Source organism: Anomaloglossus baeobatrachus, chromosome 1, assembly GCF_048569485.1.
Source record: "Anomaloglossus baeobatrachus isolate aAnoBae1 chromosome 1, aAnoBae1.hap1, whole genome shotgun sequence".
NCBI classification, from domain to species: Eukaryota; Metazoa; Chordata; class Amphibia; order Anura; family Aromobatidae; genus Anomaloglossus; species Anomaloglossus baeobatrachus.
The window spans coordinates 704,644,949-704,668,876 of NC_134353.1; the positions used below are offsets into that span (position 1 = coordinate 704,644,949).

The 23,928-nt window shown below is 42.8% G+C and overlaps 1 protein-coding gene across 4 annotated transcripts in view; it reads right to left on the bottom strand.

The window, feature by feature from the left end:
• SEPTIN5 (septin 5) overlaps positions 1 to 23,928 on the bottom strand; it is a 137,758-nt gene that overhangs the window by 70,832 nt on the left and 42,998 nt on the right. For 3 of the 4 annotated variants that reach the window (XM_075321069.1, XM_075321062.1, XM_075321077.1), the window contains exon 3: positions 8,811 to 8,885. The exons of the other annotated variant lie outside the window; for it this stretch is intronic. In XM_075321069.1, the coding sequence (XP_075177184.1) occupies positions 8,811 to 8,885 (75 nt within the window). The remainder of the gene's footprint in view (positions 1 to 8,810; positions 8,886 to 23,928) is intronic. 4 annotated transcript variants of the gene reach the window in all.

Sequence of the window (23,928 nt, forward strand, 5' to 3'; positions counted from 1 at the left end):
TGATGCATCAGTGCATAAGAAAAAGAAAAAAAAACCACACACTTCTGTGCAGACTCCTGTCAGACCGATCAATGCAGGACCCGGCGGTAATCAGCTGATAAAGTCTCCTGACGGCATCAGCTGATAGTTTAGCCGGCCGGGTAGTAAAAAGCCGGCGTCCCCGCTGTCACTGTCAGATTATTCCATCAGGTGACCGCATCAGGTGATCAGCGCCAGGTCCTGCAGCTATCGGAGGTGTCCCGGCCGTCTGCACACTGCCGGAGCCGCGGTACCGGGAGCGGACATGGCACCGGTAGGCTGCAGACAGGTGAGTATGAGGGGCCCCTGCTCACTCCCCGGGACCCCGCACCCCTCCTCCGGGGCCCCCGTACACCCTTCCTCGGCCCCCGCACCCCCCCCTGGGGCCCCTGCTCGCTCTCCGGGCCCCCGCACCCACCCCCCGGGGCCCCTGTTCGCTCCCCGAGCCCCCGCACCCCCCCCCCCGGGGCCCCTGCTCGCTCCCCGGGCCCCCGCACCCTCCCCCGGGGCCCCCGCCTTCTATACTCACGTGCTGCTGCAGCCAGTGGGGTGACGCCGGTCCGTCCTCCGCAGCGCGATGCTGCCAGCACCTGCACAGGAAGGAAGCAGTCATCGCTCTGAGACTGCTTCCTCCTGCAGTGTCGCTGTGCAGATGAGTCAGAGCCGCGCGGCACTGACAGTGACAGCAGGCAGAGCAGGGAGATCGCTCTCCCTGCTTGCCGCTCCAGAGGGAATGGGATTGTCACTAATCATATCGGCAATGTGCCGATATGATTAGTGAAATTACCGGCCGGGGGGGGCCTCTCACACACATCCATAGGGGCCCAGGGGGGGTAGGGGGCGGGGCCTAGGGGGCGTGGCCATCAATAGCAGGGGCCCACCGGGGGTTCTCCCGACCTCCTGGTGGGCCAGTCCGCCCCTGGCTACGTGTGTATACATATGTGTGTATATGTGCTCAGTGTATACGTGTGTGTGTGTGTGTGTGTGTGTGTGTGTGTGTGTGTGTGGTGAGGACCTGGAAGCCGGAGCATCGTAGGGACAGCATCGAGGACTCAGAGTTTCCAATGAACTCTAATAAACCGTGAAGTCACTGTCCTGACACCCGCTGTAGCGCAGGTGTCATCAGGATGTCATCAGAGTTCATTGGGAACTCCAATGACCTCCTGGATGTCAGTACACACACACTGCTTGCTTTGTAAATACTCACCTGTCCCCGTGATGCTGTCCTCGGCGGTGCTGTCCCTGATGCTGTCCCCACAATGCTCCGGCTTCCTTGTCCTCACTGCAGTGAATATTCTATGAGTATAATGAGCGGGTGTCAGGAGCAGGAGGCAGCAGAGCCGAAGAAAAAAACGCTGGATACAGGTAAATATAGAAAATATTATTATGTAAAAGACTCGTGTTTTCTCCGGTACGTGTGAAACGTATGCAAACACGGATGTCACACGTGTGACATACACATGACATACGTATGACCATAACCATGCGTGTGACTTGTACCTGATTAAACATGAACGTCTGAAACCGGCCTAAATCATTTTTTTCAGGCCAGGTATGAAATTATGCAGGAAGTCCAATATGTGGAGTCATACCAGTGTATACATAACGTCTTCACGTGAGCAATTTATTGTGATTTGCATACATGTAGTCAGGTGCTTTCTCTTCTGCTTTTTTCAATATAGCAATGCAAAAAATATAGTAATTCAATTGTTTCATGAAAATAAACTGCAAACGGCTAAATTCTTGATATAACACAGACTGAACAGTACCCTCATAATTCAGCCGCTTTTTCCCACAGAGAATAGTGATGTCTAAATACATACAATGATTTTCGGGTAAAGATTTCAAGGGTCACTAGAGCAGGATGCAAATCTACAAGTCATGAGAAATGTTTATTTGAATTCCATATTTAGGAGTACCCGGGGCGGGTTAACTCTTCATACACTGCCCGAAAGCCCAGAGCACAAGGGGGGCTTCTGCCAATAAGGGAAGCTCACTGTATACAGATTTGTAACATTACATCAGGCTATGTTCACACGGGTTTTTGCAGTGTTTTTTGCTACTTTTTTTTATGCAAATTAAGAGCTAGGTATATTCTTTACATGAACTGATGCAAACTCTCAAAAAAAACTGTGAAATTCCAGGTTGTGAGGTAGCAAAGCTCGAAAATTCCAAGGGGGATGAATACTTTAGCAAGGCACTGTATATCATATGATCAAATATTCTGTAATTTAAAGGGAACCTTTCAGGAGATTTGTGCAGCCAGGGCTAAAGGCAGCATGAATCAGACACTGGCAGTAGTATTTCAGCCATTTCTTTCTTTTAACGATCTTCAGCTTGATCTAGAGCCACGGCGACTTGATGGATGAATGCTCTGTAGGAAGATCAATCTTGTGCAAGCCTAGATAGGTCCTTCTCCGCTGTTATGTTGATCATATCAAGCCATCGGGTTGCTGATGTTCCTGTTCACCTTGTTCCTTCTATTGTTCCGACCATTATGTCCTTCTCCAGTGATTTCTGTCTTCTTATGATGTGTCCAAAGTAGGCAAGTCATAGCTTGGTGATCGTAGTTTCGGGTGACTAGTCTGCCCTGATTTGTTCCAAAATTGATTTGTTTGTTCTTCTTGCGATCCATGGTATTGATAACATCCATCCCCAGCACCACATTTCAAAAGTGCTGATTCTTCTTCTGTCTTGTTTCTTTATTGTCCAGCTTTCACATGCTCCCACAGAGAAGACCAGACTATGTACGAGCTGTGTCTTTGTCACCTGTGAAATGTTCCTCGATTTTAGGATTATGTCCAGTGACTTTATTGTTGATTTGCCCATAGCTAGTTTCCTATTGATTTTCGCTGCTGTCGCTACATCTTGACTGATCATTGATCCAAGTAGGTTGAATTCCTTTACAACTTTCATTTTGTCAATGTCCATCTCAAATGTGTCCCTGTCGTACCTGGCAGTAGTCAATATCTTTGTCTCCTGTGTATTGAGTAGGAGTCCCATGTTTGAACTTTCCATCTTGACACTCCATAATATGTCCTTAATTCCATCTACCCTTGTTTCTATCAATGATGTATTTATGATTGTTGATGACTAGACCAGCAATTTCGATTCTTTCTTTTTATTCGCCAAGTCCAACCTTCATGAAATTTCTGCATAAAAACTGAAGAGCAATGGTGACAGGAAGTAGCCTTGTCTGACATTTCAATCTACTTTGAACAAATCTATGTCACCGTTTTCCATACAAACTGTTGCTTTTTGGTTGATGTAAATGTTCCTGATGAGCTTGATCACATGGTGCGGTACACCAATATGCTTCATGGTTTTCCAAAGTTTCTGATGATCAACACAGTCAAAGGCTTTGTTGTAGTCGATGAAGCAAAAATAAAGCTCCTTGTTATATTCTTTGGCCTTTTCCATTATCCATCTAATGTTAGCAATTACATCTCTTGTTCCTCTGCCTTTTCTGAATCCTGCTTGTTCCTCTCTGTCAGCGCTTTGTTAAAGCAAGGCTATAGCCATCATTTTGGGATCTTCAGTAGTATTTTGCTGTGCACATTCCAATATAAAATACTTTGCATGTCAGAGTACACATAATTTGAAAATCTGTGTATTCGGATGACTAGTCCAAGAGGCTGGTCCCGATGTCTTCTTCATACCCTTCTCCTCTGAACTGTCAGGTGGCTGAATTAAGTATTTTTGGTTACTCAATTCTTACCCCTAACAAGGTCTCTCATTAAGTTTGTGTATAGGGAGTGATCTGTCAGTCAAAAGGAGAGGGGCAGGGAGAAGGCACTGGTTAACTGCTCTTTGGACTAATCATACAAGCCCCATTTTCCCAAAACAGATTTCCAGTGATTCAGGAAACATAAATCTTAAAAAGCATAAAGCAGGTTCCCCTTTAATACCTAATGATTACCGCAATTTAGGAGTTGTACTATAGAGGGCAGCACTGTTACATGACAACAATAGGGTTCTACATAGCTATATATCCTTCTATTGAAAACCAGCATATATGTTGGACAATCAAGCAAACATAAAGGAGGCCGCAGTACTGGTCTGACAGTCAAGCTATTGTTGTACAGTAGATAGTTATAACAGGACGTATTACATAAACTGCTTTACAAATACCGCATTTTTTGGCACTGTGAAGTTAAAAATAATAATTGGCTGTGCATCCTATCTTTTCTGTGTTGATTCTCTATTGTGTAGGCATTCCAGTTATAATGACTGTGGTCACAACTTCTGGCTCGGCTGCCTGAGACATTTTCCCATAGGCTGTATGTACCTCTCCAAGCAGTTACCTTACCCCTGAGCCAATAACTATATGTTCGGCACGCCGTCTAATCCACTTGTTAGGTACAGAGGATGACTTGTAAAGGGTTCCATCGGATAGAAAACAAAAATTCCCACACTCACTATAGATGATATCTGAAATAATGCGATCAAATAATGAAGAGGGGAGAATAACGACCATGAGGGAAACCTCCAATTAGTGGCTAGTCCGATGTATCACTAATCCGATAATTTGCTACAAAGTTGAAGATACATCATAATACACATTTCAGTCGTGTCCTATATTACTGTGCCATAGCAGGTCACACTGTAGTAACACCATAACAAATAACACTGAAAAAGGTGCAGGAAGAATCTTATAATTGCAAATACCGTGTTTCCCCAAAAATTAGACACGGTCTTATATTAGTTTTGGCTCCAAAAGATGCGCTAGGACTTATTTTCAGGGGATGCCCTATATTTTTTATTGCTGTACATTGTTTCATTGTGTTAATGTAAGCCACGGAAAATGTATAGTCGCATGTGGGCTAGTTAAATATATGTTAATACAAAATTAATACTCACCCCTTACCCCACCCACTCCTCTGTGGCGGTGTCAGTGATTGGGTGCAGTCAGACTGCTAAACAACTCACTCATTGATGCAAAATGAATATTCACCCCTTCCCCCGCCCATCCCTCTGTGCCAGCATCAGTGATTGGGTGCAGTCAGACTGCTATATCACGCGCCCGTTAATGCAAAATTAATATTCACCCATTCCACCGCTCATCCCTCTGTGACAGCATCAGTTATTGGGTGCAGCCAGACTGCTGAATGACTCAACGTTGATGCAAAATGAATATTCACCCTTTCCCTCGTCTACCCCTCTATGCCGGCATCAGTGATTGGGCGTAATCAGACTGCACCCAATCACTGATGCCGGTGCAGAGGAATGGTCTGGGGAAGGGGTGAATATTCATTTTCCATTAATATACTATTAACTAACCGGCATGTGCGACTATAAATTTTCCAGGGCTTACAGCAACAAAACAGGGTAATGTACAGGAATAAAAGTTACATAACCTGAAAGGGCTCCCAAACCCTATTTCCAGATACTATGAGTATGATGAACCACAACTAAGGCTTATTTTTGGAGTAGGGCTTATATTTTAAACATACACCAAAGAGGCGAAAAAAAATCTTTTTTGGGGGTCGGTCTTATTTTTGGTGAAACACAGTATGGCTCTGTTCCCACGTTGCATATTTGCATGCAGTTACGCTGCATATTGCACTGCAGCATAATTGCATGCGTCCTGCGTCCCCAGCACAATCTATGAAGATTGTGCATAATCCATGCGCACGTTGCGTTTTAGAACGCAGCGGTTTGCATGCTGCCAAAACGCTGCGTTCTAAAAAGCAACATGTCACTTATTCCGTGCACTTTGGATGCAGGTCCCGCTCTGTCTATGGTCGGGGCTGCATCCAGAGCGCATGAAATCAGCTTTTTCACTGCATTCATTACGCAGTGATTCTGCAGCGACACAACGAAACATGGGCACATAGCCTATCTCTACCAATACATGTAGCTATTCCTTCATGTCGATGAAATTCTCCCCTCAGATTCACATAAGAAATTGCATCTATACTGAGTGCACAGGAATTCTTTGAGTTTAGGGTCACTCGACAGTATAAAAAAATGGTCCTATTTCCAACCATTTTTTTACAGTAGCAGTAATTACTAATTTACAAAAGCATTGTAACAGTGTGACATGTACTGGAGAAAACACATGTCACATAAAAATAAAGAATTTTTATACTTACCTACCTCTGGTGCTGCTGTCTCTGCCTCTGCTGTTACTTGTGGGTCCAACTCATTAAGCTCATGCATATTCACTGCACTCACCATGGACCTGGAAGTAACAGCAGTGCTGGAGACAGGTAAGTATACCAGCTCTTCTGTGTGCTATCCGGATGTCACACAGAAAGCACAGGGACACACACACACATCTCCATCATGGACCAAGCAAAACGGTTGTGTTTTGCACAAATGTGTGAAGGAAGCCTAAAGGGGATGTACTGTCGATAACATGATGCCAAATGATGACAAAATATTGATATCTGTACCCATTCTGCTCCCATCAGCACTTGTCAGCTAGTATAAGCAGACCAGTAAATGAGTGCAATTAACTTGTATATAATCAATGAGCACTCTGTATTGGGCTGATATTTGCCTGTATAAATAGCCCCTAATGATATGCCCACATTGCGTTTCTGGAGTGGGAACTCTCCAAGTATCCAATCAAAGCTAATGGTTTTTGAACGCCTCATGGTTTTAGTGGAGTTTCTGCTCCAAAAACTCCTGAAAAAATGTATGAAAATTAATGTGAACGCACCCTAAGGGTATATTCACACAACATCTTTTCTCCAGCAGCAAAGCTGCCAATTTTATCTAGGTGAAGCTGCTTCAAGAAAACACCAATAGACCTTTTTCCTGACATGGTGTTGCCATTGATTTTTGCTGTGGCTTTGCTCTGTACTTTCCACTATAGTGGCTTGCAGATTCCTAGCACAAGCCACATGAAGAAGAAACATGCTACTACTTTTAATTGTTTTCGAAATGTGAAGCAGTTAAGGCTACATTGATACGACCATTACGTTTTTGCGGTCCGCAAAAAACAGCCCTATTTTTTCACGGATGCATTCGTGTGACAACCGCATCCGTCCCGTCACGTCTACGGTCCTGTGTAATCCTTGCCGGTCGCTCATTAGGCTCATTTCATAATCACCGCTTTCCTGCACACCGGCGTCTGTGATTGGTTGCTGTCAGACACTGAGTGACAGCTGTCTGACTGCAACCAATCACAGCCACTGGTGGGTGTGTCTATATCGTACAGTACAATAAATAATATAAAAAAACGGACAATTTTGATACCAGCCAAGATAAAGCCTCACAGCTGCTGGCTGGTATTCTCAGGCTGGGGAGACTCTCATTATTAGGAGCTCCCCAGCCTAAAAATATCAGCCAGCAGCCGGTCGGAATTACGGCATCCATTAGATGACACGCTGCAGTGCAAGCAGCTGCGGGGCTGGAGCGGGACACAGACTGCAAGGGTACCCAATGGAATTCACACGAAAGTTCCGGGGTTTTTGCGGACCCATTGACTTGTATTGAGTCACGGTCCGTTATTATGGAACAGAATAGGACATGTTCCATAATAACGGAACGGGCATACGGCATCTGATGTGTTCTTTTGTAGGATCAGATGCACACAGAAGTGCTTCCGTGTGCCATCCAATCCTACACAAAAGAAATTGAAAAGATGGTCCTGTCAGTAGGTCTGCAAAAAAAAATAAAAGGAACAGGACAGACGGAACGGTCGTCTGAATGAGCCCTAATAGAGATAACGAGACGACATGTACACAGCTATGTTATTGTACATTGCTGTGCATTATGTTTATTTTTTGCAATGGTTCTGTGTTGCTTTTCTAGGAGGATTCCAAGTAGAATCCGCCTAAAAAAGATATGTATACACAAACCCTAAGTCTAATAAATTAAAAGAAGTCCACGTCTGTTAACAGAACCACTAACTATGCATAGGCCAATGATATATGCATATGGATTTTAGGCCTCACATAAATGTCCACAGTTACAATAGTGTTGTACAAAGCCACATTTGGGTTCCCATAGAGGTGCACGAGGCCTTACTGTACCTCGTCACCCCCTGAGGAAGCGATTACGAAACCCCCGTTGGGGTGCGTGGCAGGGGAGCAGGTGCACTCCAGTATCATGTTGTCAGGATTGTAGATGTGATACCTTTATTTCACCATTAGCACTTTTTTCACCTAAGCATGATTAATTATATTATTTAATTTGAAATTATTATTTTTTTATTTTTTATTTTCACACTAGTGTAACTGTGGTGCTTCTTTCCACTTTACTGGTACAAATATTTATACAGAATCACAAGACAGTACCCAGTCTTTACATAAGATTAAAAAGTTGTTGTATCTCCAAGGAAGCTTATAACACAGAATAAATGGTCTACTACCATGTTAATATAATATTGACATATTAAAAGTGGCTCATTTATTCTTGACATATTTTATTTTTAACAAACAAATCCACAATATTCCGTGTGTATAGAAATGTATAGTACCCATTATATATTGTAAAATTAATTGCAGCAACCTAGAATAAAAGTGTATTAAGTAACAGTCATAGAAAAGACAGAAGAAAAGTGGAAGGTACGCACCACCAAAAGATAACGTACAGGCTAATACGAAGGGAAAATTTAGGAAGTGGAGTGTGGTCTAAGACTACGGAAGGTATCGGTGAACATCATGCTAGAAGAAGGGAGACGGTTATATGCTGGAGCCATTCATAGTACAGCATTACAACCCAGGGTAATAAAGGAAAGCTGTGCAGGGAAGGAACAGGTGCTTAGTACAAGGTGGAGGTCTTGCTGAGTCAAAATGATGACCCAGAGTCAAGGAGTAGATGGGCATGGGTCTTCTTACCGTAGCAAGGGTCTGAGGGCGGCCCTCGTGAGAGCCCAATGTCAAACCACTTCTGAAGCCATCAAACCCTGCAGTCTGCAAGAGATTAACAACATGGCGTTCATAGGCTGTATATGAAGAATCAAAGAAGGGGAGGGGATGCTATGCACCTCCACTTACTGCTTACGAAATTCAACAAGGATTTTGTAATTTCTGTAATAGGTATAAACATAGGTTTGTACGTTTCCCCCAGCTGCAGATGTCAAAATCAAAAAGGATTTGGCCCAATCCTTCTTTCTAATAAGGGAGATCGGTCACTGCCAGAACATAATCCCTTCGCCATATGATAAGGGGAGGTCAGAAGGAATAGCTGTTGACTGAACGATAAGGTTTTTTGCCAACAGCGATGGGCAGACATAATAAGCATGTGCTTCTAAGGAGTAGATTAAGAAATAAGGTTCACCAATAATCTCCATTCACATTTGTAGATTTTATAAAAGCATACTTAGTAAATATGCACCATATAGATGTATTGAGGGCCAGATAAGACCAGATTTTCAATAAAAAACACTTATTTGCTGTATATCCATAGTGATGATTTTCTTAAGTGCTGTACACAGAATATAATCACAACAGTTACTGTCCCTAATGGGGCTCACAATGTAGTTTATATTTCTTACATTATGGTGGGGTTCATAGAAAGACAAAGTCAACTTAGGAAAGTTGGGGAGTACCAAGTAATATAGCGGTAACTAAGCTAAAACACCAAGCAATATAGAGGTAACTAAGCTAAAACACCAAGCAATATAGAGGTAACTAAGCTAAAACACCAAGTAATATAGCGGTAACTAAGCTAAAACACCAAGCAATATAGAGGTAACTAAGCTAAAACACCAAGCAATATAGATGTAACTAAGCTAAAACACCAAGTAATATAGAGGTAACTAAGCTAAAACACCAAGTAATATAGAGGTAACTAAGCTAAAACACCAAGTAATATAGAGGTAACTAAGCTAACCACCAAGTAATATAGAGGTAACTAAGCTAAAACACCAAGTAATATAGAGGTAACTAAGCTAAAACACCAAGTAATATAGAGGTAACTAAGCTAAAACACCAAGTAATATAGAGGTAACTAAGCTAAAACACCAAGTAATATAGAGGTAACTAAGCTAAAACACCAAGTAATATAGAGGTAACTAAGCTAAAACACCAAGTAATATAGAGGTAACTAAGCTAAAACACCAGGTAATATAGAGGTAACTAAGCTAAACACCAAGTAATATAGAGGTAACTAAGCTAAAACACCAAGTAATATAGAGGTAACTAAGCTAAAACACCAAGTAATATAGAGGTAACTAAGCTAAAACACCAAGTAATATAGAGGTAACTAAGCTAAAACACCAAGTAATATAGAGGTAACTAAGCTAAAACACCAGGTAATATAGAGGTAACTAAGCTAAACACCAAGTAATATAGAGGTAACTAAGCTAAAACACCAAGTAATATAGAGGTAACTAAGCTAAAACACCAAGTAATATAGAGGTAACTAAGCTAAAACACCAAGTAATATAGAGGTAACTAAGCTAAAACACCAAGTAATATAGAGGTAACTAAGCTAAAACACCAGGTAATATAGAGGTAACTAAGCTAAACACCAAGTAATATAGAGGTAACTAAGCTAAAACACCAAGTAATATAGAGGTAACTAAGCTAAAACACCAAGTAATATAGAGGTAACTAAGCTAAAACACCAAGTAATATAGAGGTAACTAAGCTAAAACACCAAGTAATATAGAGGTAACTAAGCTAAAACACCAAGTAATATAGAGGTAACTAAGCTAAAACACCAAGTAATATAGAGGTAACTAAGCTAAAACACCAAGTAATATAGAGGTAACTAAGCTAAAACACCAAGTAATATAGAGGTAACTAAGCTAAAACACCAAGTAATATAGAGGTAACTAAGCTAAAACACCAGGTAATATAGAGGTAACTAAGCTAAACACCAAGTAATATAGAGGTAACTAAGCTAAAACACCAAGTAATATAGAGGTAACTAAGCTAAAACACCAAGTAATATAGAGGTAACTAAGCTAAAACACCAAGTAATATAGAGGTAACTAAGCTAAAACACCAAGTAATATAGAGGTAACTAAGCTAAAACATCAAAGTAATATAGAGGTAACTAAGCTAAAACACCAAGTAATATAGAGGTAACTAAGCTAAAACACCAAGTAATATAGAGGTAACTAAGCTAAAACACCAAGTAATATAGAGGTAACTAAGCTAAAACACCAGGTAATATAGAGGTAACTAAGCTAAACACCAAGTAATATAGAGGTAACTAAGCTAAAACACCAAGTAATATAGAGGTAACTAAGCTAAAACACCAAGTAATATAGAGGTAACTAAGCTAAAACACCAAGTAATATAGAGGTAACTAAGCTAAAACACCAAGTAATATAGAGGTAACTAAGCTAAAACATCAAAGTAATATAGAGGTAACTAAGCTAAAACACCAAGTAATATAGAGGTAACTAAGCTAAAACACCAAGTAATATAGAGGTAACTAAGCTAAAACACCAAGTAATATAGAGGTAACTAAGCTAAAACACCAAGTAATATAGAGGTAACTAAGCTAAAACACCAAGCAATATAGAGGTAACTAAGCTAAAACACCAAGTAATATAGCGGTAACTAAGCTAAAACACCAAGTAATATAGAGGTAACTAAGCTAAAACACCAAGTAATATAGCGGTAACTAAGCTAAAACACCAAGCAAAATAGAGGTAACTAAGCTAAAACACCAAGCAATATAGAGGTAATTAAGCTAAAACACCAAGCAATATAGATGTAACTAAGCTAAAACACCAAGTAATATAGAGGTAACTAAGCTAAAACACCAAGCAATATAGAGGTAACTAAGCTAAACACCAAGTAATATAGAGGTAACTAAGCTAAAACACCAAGTAATGTAGGGGTAACTAAGTTAAAACATGTAAGTATTGGAAATTTACAACCCATACAGACGTTATATTGGCAGCTGTGCTAGGAAACGATATCCATGGTGCACTAAAACTATGAGTGATGGAACACACTATTCCTCGAGCTTCAGTCATCAAATTATCCAATATTAAATGACCAGTCTGGTCAGGGATTATAAAGATCTGTGATTTAGGAAGAACCCATCATCTCTCTCTCTCTCTACATGTATGTTTATTAAAGATGATCAAACAATTTGCAGGACCCTGGTCCAGCCACCATGTCGGTAGTCGATGGCAGCTGGCCAGAGCCCTGTGAGCCTCCATCATCCTGCCATCCCCTCTTCTAATTAGTAGGCCATGCGTAACATCATGCGTGCATCACGCCACAACAATGGCTTCATCCCCGGCCTACAAATCAGAAGAGGTGCCAATGATTCTGTATCATTTTAACTGTCGAGTAAGTAATTCAATTTCCTCTGAAATAACAATTCTGAATCATCCTTTTCTTGGATCATTGCACTGTTCCTTTGTTATTTCCCTTGAAAAGTATGAATAAATTGACTACTGGAAGAGGTTAGAAATGTGTCCTATCAGTGCAGGAAAAACACTATGCAGACTGCTTCAGAAATGTGATTTAATTGGGTTATAGCAGTAGGTACTGTGAGAGATCTGTCGGTAGAGCTCCTTTTTATGATAAGACATTGTAACTACAAAGGACACCCTACCCTCAAGCAAATGGACACACCTTAAGACAGGTTGGTGGCATGTCCTGCAAATTTATGGTGTAGGAGTAGCCCTGACAAGAAACTAGAAGCCAATAAGGCTTCTAGGCAGTAATGTGCAGATTACACTACAGAAGACTTCAGCGTATAGTCCACATGGCAGTATACTCTGAAAAAGGAGAGTAATGTGTAAATTCGGAATGTTCTGAGAAACAGCTCATCATCATCATCATCTGCATCCTTGTTAGCATTCGCCCAGATCCATAGATAATAAACAACAAGATGCCTCAGTAACACTGGAGCATTATAGGCAGGGACAGTGGGTGACAGGCGCTGCATATGACAGGGGCAGCTGCAGTGACAGGCACAGAAATCTACACAAAGCTGCCTCTCAGCATAGCCAGGTGCTCCAAGTGTCTGACTCCAAAGTATGGAAGTCTCCACTAAAAAAGGAAGCCATTCATCAAGCCAGCTCCTGTGTGACACATCCGTATGGGGTGAAAAGGATATATAAAGGACCTCAAAGTAGCATCCTCATAATTATCAGCTGGCAGACAAGAAAAAGGCCATAGCTGTCCTCCAGCACATGCATCCAAAGATCCAGTATATGAAAAGGTTCTACATATTTATGGTAGTTACAGAATAAAAACTGAAGGAGAACCCGAGTCAATATTGTGCGAATTTACGTAAATTCTTAAATTAGAACTTCCTGTTGTTTAGTCTCTACAGCTCCCATTCAGATCTATGCGTCCCCGTAGTATCAGCGTCTGCTGCCACAGTCCATCTGTCCCACACGTCTTGGAAACCTACATAATGTGTGTTAAATGAAATTGATGGAATAGAGAATGGGGCGCTGATATTTAGTATGTCTCGATCCAGGGTCCGATATAGTAAGATGCGCCAAATCCACTAATATGTGAGTCTCTCCGTCAATTGCTTCCATATGCAGGTGGATGTACGACGTCAAGACCTGGAGAACAATTCTGTTGTGATTTATGGCACTACTGTGGTGTAAATTATTATGTATTTATGGGCTGCGCCCTCCTGCTCACTGTGTTCCTGTCAAAAAACCGGCCGAGCTGCTATAAAATTTCAAGAGTTAAAAAAAAGTTCACAGTGAAGAGTAGCATAAAAAAATCTTACATTTAAAACAGTTTTTTTTACACCAGACTTCTTCATGAACTGGCCCCTATGACTGCAATATCAGGCTACACAAGGGATATTTATAATTTATTAGCAGAGAGATCTAAAGATCTGAACAGGAGGTGTAGACACAAGACATGTTAAAACTTTTAATTAGGGCTATTTGCAAATTATTTTTATTTTTTTTATACATTGGGGCCAATTAATTAATTAAGACTGGCATTGTGCAGCAGTCTTAAAGCACACCAATCACCAGGATTTTCCTATACAACCTAAAGACAGTGCTATACTGGCACTATCAGGCTGATTCTATACATACATTTAGTTGTCAGCTAGTTTGTATAGGTTTTGAAACATAAGCAAGCACATTTTGTAAAATGAGCAGCTTTTTGAATGGCAACAGCTGCCGATGATCTGATAACTGGGGTGGGTATTTAGAGTGATTCCCGCCCCCCTGCCTGTCTCCTGGTATTTATGCTAATTCTATTACAGAATCGTTTTACTAAGTGACTATAAGGACCTGTGATGATGTCAAACCCATATGACTAGAAGGGGCAGAGCCTCAGCAACATAGTTGATACCAGGAAGTAACATTATTATTCTATTGGCTGAGGCCCTGCCCCTTCTGGTCACATGGGTATGAAATTAGCACAGGTCCTTGTAGTCACTTAGTAAAACGATTCTATAATAGAATTAGCAAAAATAACAGGGGGATGACACACAGGCAGGGGGTTGGAATCACTATGAATACCCACCACAGCTATCAGCTGATCAACAGCTGCAACTGCTGCTACTCAAAAGCTGCTCATTTTACAAAATTTACTTGCTTGTGTTTCAAAACCTATAAATCCTAGCTAGAAACTAAAGGTATGTATCGAATCAGCATGATAGTGCCAGTATAGCACTGGCTTTAGGTTATATAGTAAAATCTTGGTGATTGGTGCGCTTTAATGAAGCCACCACTGGCGTAAGGTGCCCCTAATTCATTAAGGTGCACAAGCCTCCTGATGAATAGGTTCATTTTATATGAGCCATTCGCCTGCGAGAGAAATGTTACATACAGTGTCATTGACAAAATGCATGCATTCTGATTCCCCAGCAAAGTCTATGCGAATCATGCAAAATCTGCGCGCAATATGCTTTTTGAAAGGCAGCGTTTTGAAGAAGCAACATGTCAATTGTTTTTGTCATTTGACTGCGTTCTACACCCATTAAAATCAATGAGTTGTAGAAAATCGCTGCCAAAATGTGAAGCAGTGCGCTTGCATTGCATTATTGTTGCGATCCGCATGTTTTTTTAACATAACAAAGGCAGATCTTTCATCTTTCTCTCTCTGTCGGTCGGTCTGTCGGCCGATCACTGTGTGTGTGCCGCATCTTGATTTGCGGTCACACGTGAAGGACTCACCTGTGATCGCAAATCCCCTGAGTGACGGCAGTGAGCCGGGCGATCAGCTGTGCTTTCACTCAGGTTACTCGCAGCCACAGCTGCAGTCCTCCACCTGAGAGCGGTGGCCGCGAGTAACCACAGTGACAGCAAAGCTGATCGCGCTACTCACTTCAGTTGCTGCATGGAGCTGACAGGAGCGGTGGTGTTCTACTGCCGCTCCTGTCAGCTTCTGATGTAGCCGCGCGATCACAATGAAGTCGGGTGAAGTTCATCGGAGTTCATTCTGATCACGCGGCACTATGTCGCAGCCAGCCTTGCTCTTTTTCACAGTGCGGTCCCACTCGGCTCTGCTGCAGGTCTATGGGGATGCTGCAGAGCCGAGTGGGACCGTACTGTGAAAAATGTGCGTTCTGGGTGCTTCTCCCACGCTGTCTATAGCAGAGAAAGCATCCAGAACGCATGAATTCTCCAGGAATGTGTGCACGTTGCGTTCTGCCGAATGCGTCTCAGAACGCAGCTTTTTCGGCTGCGTTCTGAGACGCACAGGCAGTGACTTACACGCTGCGGAATTGAACGCAAAGTGCGCACATGGTCTTACAGCCCCTATACACATTACATAAAAGTCAGCCAAATTCCATGATTTATACAAAAACAGCTGACCATCTATTGAGTACGATGGCCTCCCAACTCCCTCCGGACAGATTATATAGAGGACATTAAAGGTGTTGTGCCACAAACAATTGTACATTTTAATTAATAGACCTTAGAATAATAATTTCCACAATTGGATGTGTTAAAAAAAATAAAAAAAATTCTGCTAAGAAAATCTTATATATGTGTCCCTGTGTAATGTATGGAGAAACAGGTTGGATATACCACAGCTCCTGAGCAGGGGAGGAAGTAAAAGAGAGTATAAAGACATTACAGCCAGGGAGTGTAGCTTCTTTCTGTGATGTAATACAAGCCTTTAAACAGGCAATGAAATGTTTTTCATTACAGAAAGAATCAGCTGCGATCCCCGGCTGTAATGTCTATATACTCTCTTTTACTTCCTCCCCAGCCCAGCAGATGTGGTATGATCAGACCAAGTTCCTGTACGGTCAGACACAGCTATTACACAGTACATAGCAGGGGCATATACTGTATATAACATTATCTCAGCACACAAACTTTTTTTTTTTTACACATCCAACTGTGAAAGTTATTATTATTCCAAGATCTATTCATTAAACTGTACGATTGTTGGTGGCACAACACCTTAAAGGGAACCTGTCACCACTTTTTCGGCCTATAAGCTGCGGCCACCACCACCGGGCTCTTATATACAGCATTCTAAAATGCTGTATATAAGAGCCCAGGCCGGGGTTATAACATAAAAAACCCTTTATAATACTTACCTAACGATCGCGCTGTGGGCCTTATGGGCGTCTCCGTTATCCGGTGTCGGCGCCGCCTCTTTTGGCCATCTTTGTTCTCCTTCTTCTCTAGCCGCGGTGCATGACGGGTCCGACGTCATACACATTCGCCAGCATTCAGGTCCGGAGCAGGCACACTTTGATCTGCCCTGAGCAGGGCAGATCAAAGTATTGTAGTGCGCCTGCGCAGGATCGGCGAGTGAGTATGACGTAGACACGTCCTGCACCCAGGCTTCAGAAAGAGGACGAAGATGGCCAGTGGTGGTGGCCGCAGCCTATAGGCCACAAAAGTGGTGACAGGTTCCCTTTAAGGGTAATTTTCACACTTGCGTTAATTTCCTTCCGTCACAATCCGCCCTTTTGGAAAACAGTGGAATCCGTTAACGGATTCCGCTGTTTCCCATAGACTTGTATGGATGTGGGATTGTGCCAAATGTACCTGCGTTGCTTCTGCTGGCCGACGCTGTGTTGCTTCCGCCGGGCTGAAGGGACGCAGCATGTAACGTTTTTTTGAGCGGCGGAATCCTCTATTTTTCACTGCGCATGCTCATCTTTTTTTTATCACAGAAACTTTATTTTGTCTCTCGGTGGCTGAACGTTCAGCTGAGCGCCCAGCCGCCGGCATGTGAGAGCGTTCAGCTGAGTGCCCGGCCGCCGGCATGTGAGAGTGTTCAGCTGAACGCCCGGCCGCCGGCATGTGAGAGCTCTCAGCTGAGCGCCCGGCAGACGGCATGTGAGAGCTCTCAGTTGAGCGCCTGGCCGCCGGCATATGAGAGCTCTCAGCTGAGTGCCCGGTCGCCACCATGTGAGAAAGCTCAGCTGACCGCCCGGCCGGCATGTGAGAGCTCTCAGCTGATCGTTTGGCCGCCGGCATGTGAGAGCGCTCAGCTGAGCGCCCGGCCGCCGGGTGATCAGCTGATCTTTCACAATAGTCTGCTGCCGGTAAAACTGTAAAGAAAAAAAAAAGCTTTCCGTTGTTTTGTACGATCCGTTGCATCCGTTGTGCCATTATATGCAACGCATCCGTTGCATCCGTCACACAACGCAATGCAACGGATGCCGTTCAACGTAAGTGTGAAAGTAGCCTAAGGATCAGGCAGTTAGAATTCACTTGCCCCATTCCTTTGATCAATGAGGCGATAAGCTGCTGATAGATGGTTCTGACCGCAGCTATCTCATAGATAATAGAGCATTAATCAGCCAAGCATTTCTGAGTTATGGAGAGGCAGGGGAGACTGCTATCTAATGTGTATGGCGGGCTTTATCGATTGCTATTGTCCATAGAGCTGCAATAGTGCATCTCTAAGCATGTGCATAGCTAGCCATCTTTTTTACATTAAGAGTTTTGGACACTTCTCTGATTTGTAAATTAATTATTATTATTATTAGTATTACCAAGTGGGGTCGATACTTTTACTATTTGGGTGGTATATCTGGAGTTACCACCAAACGACTGCCCTCCATTCTTCTTCATCTCCATACAAAACAAAGTCCCGGCTCCAATTTCCTCCTGTCCATGCTGGAGGCCAGTGCAAATAACTTCTAAGGAGATTCCTCTGACAGCAATAACACAGCATTCCCCAAGTGGCGGCAATAGGAATGCAGAACCTGCAGAGCTGAATGTTTACTTCCACTTGGCAGTGAGACGACCGCACGGCCACACCTTAGATCCAAAGGAATCATGACTTCCCAAATTAATAACGTTATATACAAGTGGCTGGCTTCAAAGCACAATGGCTGAAGTAATGTGGTCTCGCTAATTAGTGGGTGTGAGCTCAGAACGTAGGAAAAGACGCAGCTGGAAGAAACACTGGATTGGGAGAGAGCCCTTTATCTGTGAGGCTAGATTCACTATACAATTCAGGGAAAATTCGCCTTAAAGAATTTGGCCATTACTTTTCCACTGATGGCCTGTCCTTAGGATAGCTCATCAATGTCTGATCAGTCCGACAACCCACATCCCCATCAATCAACTGTACTTGGTACTGGCTGCAGCAGCTGGAAACGCTCAGTTCTGGATCTGCCCCGTCATTTGATAGCAGCCACAGCCAGGTACTGCGCATCTGCCTTCCATTCAAATCAATAGGAAGTGGGTGCACAGTAAGTAACAGGCCACGGCCGCTATTAGAAGACGGGGCAGCTCCGGGACTGAGTATTTCCAGCTACCGCTGGAACCGAGGACAGCTGATTGGAGGGGGTGCCGGTTTCCGACCCCGGCCGATCACACAATAATGACCTATCCTAAGGACAGGCCATCAATGATAAAGTAGTGGACAACCTCTTTAAGCAAACTCTTCTCCACATTGTTGGCTACAATCACACTGCGATCAATAGTCTCTTCCTTCATGTCTTCAGCCTAAATGCCTGAAAAAGAGGATTCAGACTTACCCCTGAGCAGAGCCATTCTTTACAATGAGACAAATCCACTTGCTCTATTTTTTCAAAATAGCCAACTAAGATCTTGTACATGTCTGAAAAGATAGATACTGCCAAAAATGAGAGGAAACGGAATATACTTGCACTTCCATTTGTCTCCTTGTTCTGAGTGGCTGTATATGGGCACGTCAGAATCCTTTTTTTTAAGCAATTCAGATGGAAGTCTTGAATAAAAGCTATGAAAGCAATGCTGAACTGCGTAGGGAAAACAGCACAGAGGGCATGAGAGTTCTGTAAATCCCATCCATATTGTTAAAACTGTAAGCTGGGTTTTTAACAGCGAAACTATGCAGCATCAAAAACTCATTGTGGAACTTAAAGGAACCTGTCACCAGATTTGGTGACTATAAGCTGCGACCACTACCAGTAAGCCCTTATATACAGCATTCCAGAATACTGTATATAAGAGCCCAGGCCGCTGTGTGGACCGTAAAAAACACTTATAATACTCACCTATGGGGCGGTCCGATCTGATGGGTGTTGCTGCTCTCTAGTCCGGCACCTCCTCTCAGCGATGATCACCGTCCTTCTTCTGAGGCCTGTGTGCATGACGCGTTCCACGTCATTCACACTGGATGGCACTGAGGTCCTGCATAGGCACACTTTGATCTGCCCTTCTCAGGGCAGATCAAAATATTGCAGTCTGTATGCGTGGGCGGTCTTTAACCTCTCCTAGCGCCTGCGCATTACAGTACTTTGATCTGCCCTCAGCAAGATAGATCTAAGTGTGCGTGCACATGACCTCAATGTCGGCCTGGGTGGATGACATGGACGCATCATCCAGACTAGGCTGGATAGGAGGACAAGCAATAGCAGCAGAGAGGAGGAGCCATCCAGAAAGTAGCGACCCCCATGAGCCTGGACCACCCCTTAACTGAGTATTATAAATGGGTTTTTTATGTTATACAGTACAGCTTGGGCTCTTATATACAGCATTCTGGAATGCTGTATATAAGAGCTCAGTGGTGGTGGCCGAAGCTTATACTCACCAAATCTGGTGACAGGTTCCCTTTAACCCAATTATCTCATGGACATAAGCATCATGTGACAACGCCTTATGCAACACAAATCATCCAAATCCAGTATGGAGGCTGTTTACAGCTGGGAGAATTTCCTCTATATAGATGGTACCGTGACATGTTCCATTCCTGGACACATTTTAATAACATAATTTTTACTGTATCTGTGAGTTACACGACACATTTTCCTATCAGTTTTCGGTATTTTTGTATACAGTGTATGACTATGTATCTATCATTTGTTGTAAATAGATAGATACAAGCGTTCTCCAGATTGTACCTTTTATTTCCAGCTGCCTGCCAGGAACAATAGACGACAGTCAAAATATAATTGCTATCTAAAATTGCATACCCCCCCCCATACCACCCCCCCCTTAATAACTCTGCAATCATGAAAAGTTTATCACTATCGCTATAGTCACAGTTGTTGCTATGGAGTTTCTAGCTTACCGCAGCCCGACATACCAACCTGTCACATTGCAGCAAATGCACATATTAGGAGGTAGCATGTAGAATAGATTGTAGTGGTAACGGCATTAACCTCTTAGCAGCGTCGATGTATTTATTAATGTGCAGATTTCTTTCCTTGCAGTCGGGCACATTTTGCTTTTTATACTATCCCATTAGTACTTTGGCGGCTGAATGATGATAAGGAAGTCTAGGTCTACTTAGTGCATTCTTAAGGGGTGACAGCTTAGAAAGCCGATTGCTATATATCTATATCCATGGATAAACAATGCCAGGACAAAGAGCAGGAAATCCTATATTCTCCTATTAAGAAAGTCACATCAAGTTACAAATTCCTTTAAGATGACAGAAAAAACTGAAACCTGGAGCTATAAAGAGGGTATAAAGGTCCTGGATGTTATAAGAGGAATTAAGTGGATAATAATCTGTCTTTTAAGGGAATCTGTCACCAAATTCTTGCTCCCCCATCTGAGAGCAGTATAATGTAGAGACAGAGACCCTGATTCCAGCGATGTGTCTCTTACTGAGCTGTTTGCTGTCATTTTAATAAAATCACTGTTTTGTTTGCTGCAGATCTACCAGTCCTCTCAATGTTGAGCTCTGTATAACTCCGCCCACATCACTGATTGGCAACTTTCTGTGTACACTGTGCATAAGCAGAAGGCTGCCAATCAGTAGTGAGGGCGTGGTTATACACTACTCATGAATATGAAGGACTACATGGCAGCAGAATTACTAGTTTGCTAGTTGCTACATAGCTTCTCAAACAGCCAGATCAGATACCCACACTTTGTACTGACGAGGGGCAATCACCCCGAAACACCGTGTCTGCAAATTGGGATTCTGATCTGGCATATATCCTAGGATATATAAAAAAGGCTTGTTAAAAGGCCAATTTTGACTATTAGGATTGCTACTTCCAATAGGTGGCGCTAAAGTTTGTCTCCTTTCTCTCCTTTCATGGAGAGACAATTTGAATAGTTTGCTAGTGATCTCAGCCATTTTATTAAAACTACAGCAAGCAACCCAGTACGTGACACATAATTCGAATCAGTGTCCCTGTCTTTACATTATGCTGCTCTCACATTAGGTCCAAAAAATTTGGTGACAGACTCTTTAGCCCCTTTATGACCAAGAACGAACCTGTACGTCCTTGGTCATGTATGTCCATTCAATGCGGGCTCACGTGGTGAGTCTGCATTATTCCATGCACGTCGGCTGATCTGATCAGCCAACATGTGCATAGGCGCAGGTGGATAGGAGAACCACCCATGCCTGTTAACTAGTTAGGTTGCAGTGTCAAACTATGACAGTGCAACCTAACTTATTAACAGGCGTGGGTGGATCTCCGATTCACCCGCACCTGTTAGATGCACATGTTGGCTGACCAGATCAGACGACATGTGCAGAAAATAATGCAGGCTCGCACTGACGGGAAGCGCTCCACTCCCCGCCCCTATCGGCATCCCTGTGACGCAATAACGGGGCACTGATTGGCTGTCATGACATCCAGGGGTAGCTGATGACCCCTGTTGGTGTCATGACGAAGTTTCTGCTGTGAATGCCAGCAGATAGCTAGCATTCACAGATCATGAGCATTTCTGCTATTCAGAGGGATGCTAAAGCATTGCTCCGATCAGCAGAAGCGATCAGGCAGTGCAGGCTTCTAGTCCCTAAGGGGACTGATAAAATCAATAAAAAATGTAAAAAAAAAAGTCTTTAAAAACATTAAAAATACCATAAAAGTTCAAATCACCCCCCTTTTGCCCCATTGAAAATAAAACAATAAAAAATATACACATACAAGTGCATCTCAATAAATTAGAATCATGAAAACATTAATTTATCTCAGTAATTCAATACAAAAAGGGAAGCGCATACATTATATAGAGTCATTACACACAGAGGGATCTATTTCAAGTGTTTGTTTTTGTTAATTTTGATGATTATGGCTTACAATTAATCTGGTTGGTAAAGGGTGTAGTAAGAAAAAAAACAAATGTCAGAATTACGTCTTTTGGTCAAAGACAGGTGATCAAAACAGCACATCTATCCAAAAATGGTATAATTAAAAACGCCAGCTCAAGACACTAAAAATAAGCCGTCAAACAGCCCCGGATCCCAGAGCATGAGAACGCTACAGGTCTCAGAAGATGACAACAAACGCGCAATTCTTTTTTTGATAAATTTATGAATTATATTTTCCCACTTTGATAAAAGTAAAACTTTACGTTTGATATCGTTGCACTCGTTCCGACCTGGGGAATCATACTGCCAGGTCAGTGTTACCATATAATGAACATAGTAAATAAAAAAAAATTAAAAATTGTTGAATTGCACTTTTTTTGGCAATTTCACCGCACTTGGAATTGTTGCCTCATTTTCCAATTCACTATATGGTAAAATTAATTATGTAATTCAAAAGTACAACTTGTCCAGCAAAAAACAAGCTCTCGTATGGCTATATTGACGGAAAAATAAAAAAAGTTATGGCTCTTGGAAGCAGGGGTGGAAAAAACTCAAATGGAAAATCGCCCGGGGGTGAAGACGCTAAAGCCACAATTTAAAGGGCTTCTTCATTATTATAAAACAGAGGGCATGATGCTTAAGATTCTGCAACTTTTCAGTCTGGTGTTTTGCCAAAATAGTAAGAAAATGAGACTAAGGGGTACTTTGCACTCTGCTCCAGCGGCTTTTCCTTTTTTGAAAAAGCCGGCCGCTCATTAAACAATCTCGTATTCCCTGCTTTTCCCCGCCCACCGGCAAATATGATTGGTTGCAGTGAGACACGCCCACACGCTGAGTGACAGCTGTGTCACTGCACCCAATCACAGCAGCCGGTGGGCGTGTCTATACTGTGCAGTAAAATAAATAAATAATTAAAAAATCCGGCGTGAGGTCCCCCCCAATTTTAATACCAGCCAGATAAAGCCATACGGCTAAAGGCTGGTATTCTCAGGAAGGGGAGCTCCACGTTATGGGGAGCCCCCCAGCCTAACAATATCAGCCAGCAGCCACCCAGAATTGCCGCATACATTAGATGCGACAGTTCTGGGACTGTACCCGGCTCTTCCCGATTTGACCTGGTGCGTTGGCAAATCGGGGTAATAAGGAGTTATTGGCAGCCCATAGCTGCCAATAAGTCCTAGATTAATCATGTCAGGCGTCTCCCCGAGATACCTTCCATGATTAATCTGTAAATTACAGTTAAAAAACACACACCCGAAAAATCCTTTATTAGAAATAAAAAACACTAACAAATTCCCTCATTACCAATTTATTACCCACAACAAAGCCCTCCTTGTCCGGCGTAATCCACGGTCCTCCAACGTCGCATCCAGCTCTGCTGCATGCAGGTGACAGGAGCAGCAGAAGACACAGCCGCTCCTGTCACCTGCATGCAGCTAATGAAGAGAGCCGTGTGATCGGCTGAGCTGTCACTGAGGTTACCTGGATCCAGCGGTGGCCGCGGGTAACCTCAGTGACAGCTCAGCTGATCGCGCTACTCACCGCCGCTCCGGTCAGCTCCACGCAGCAAATGAGGTGAGTAGCGCGATCA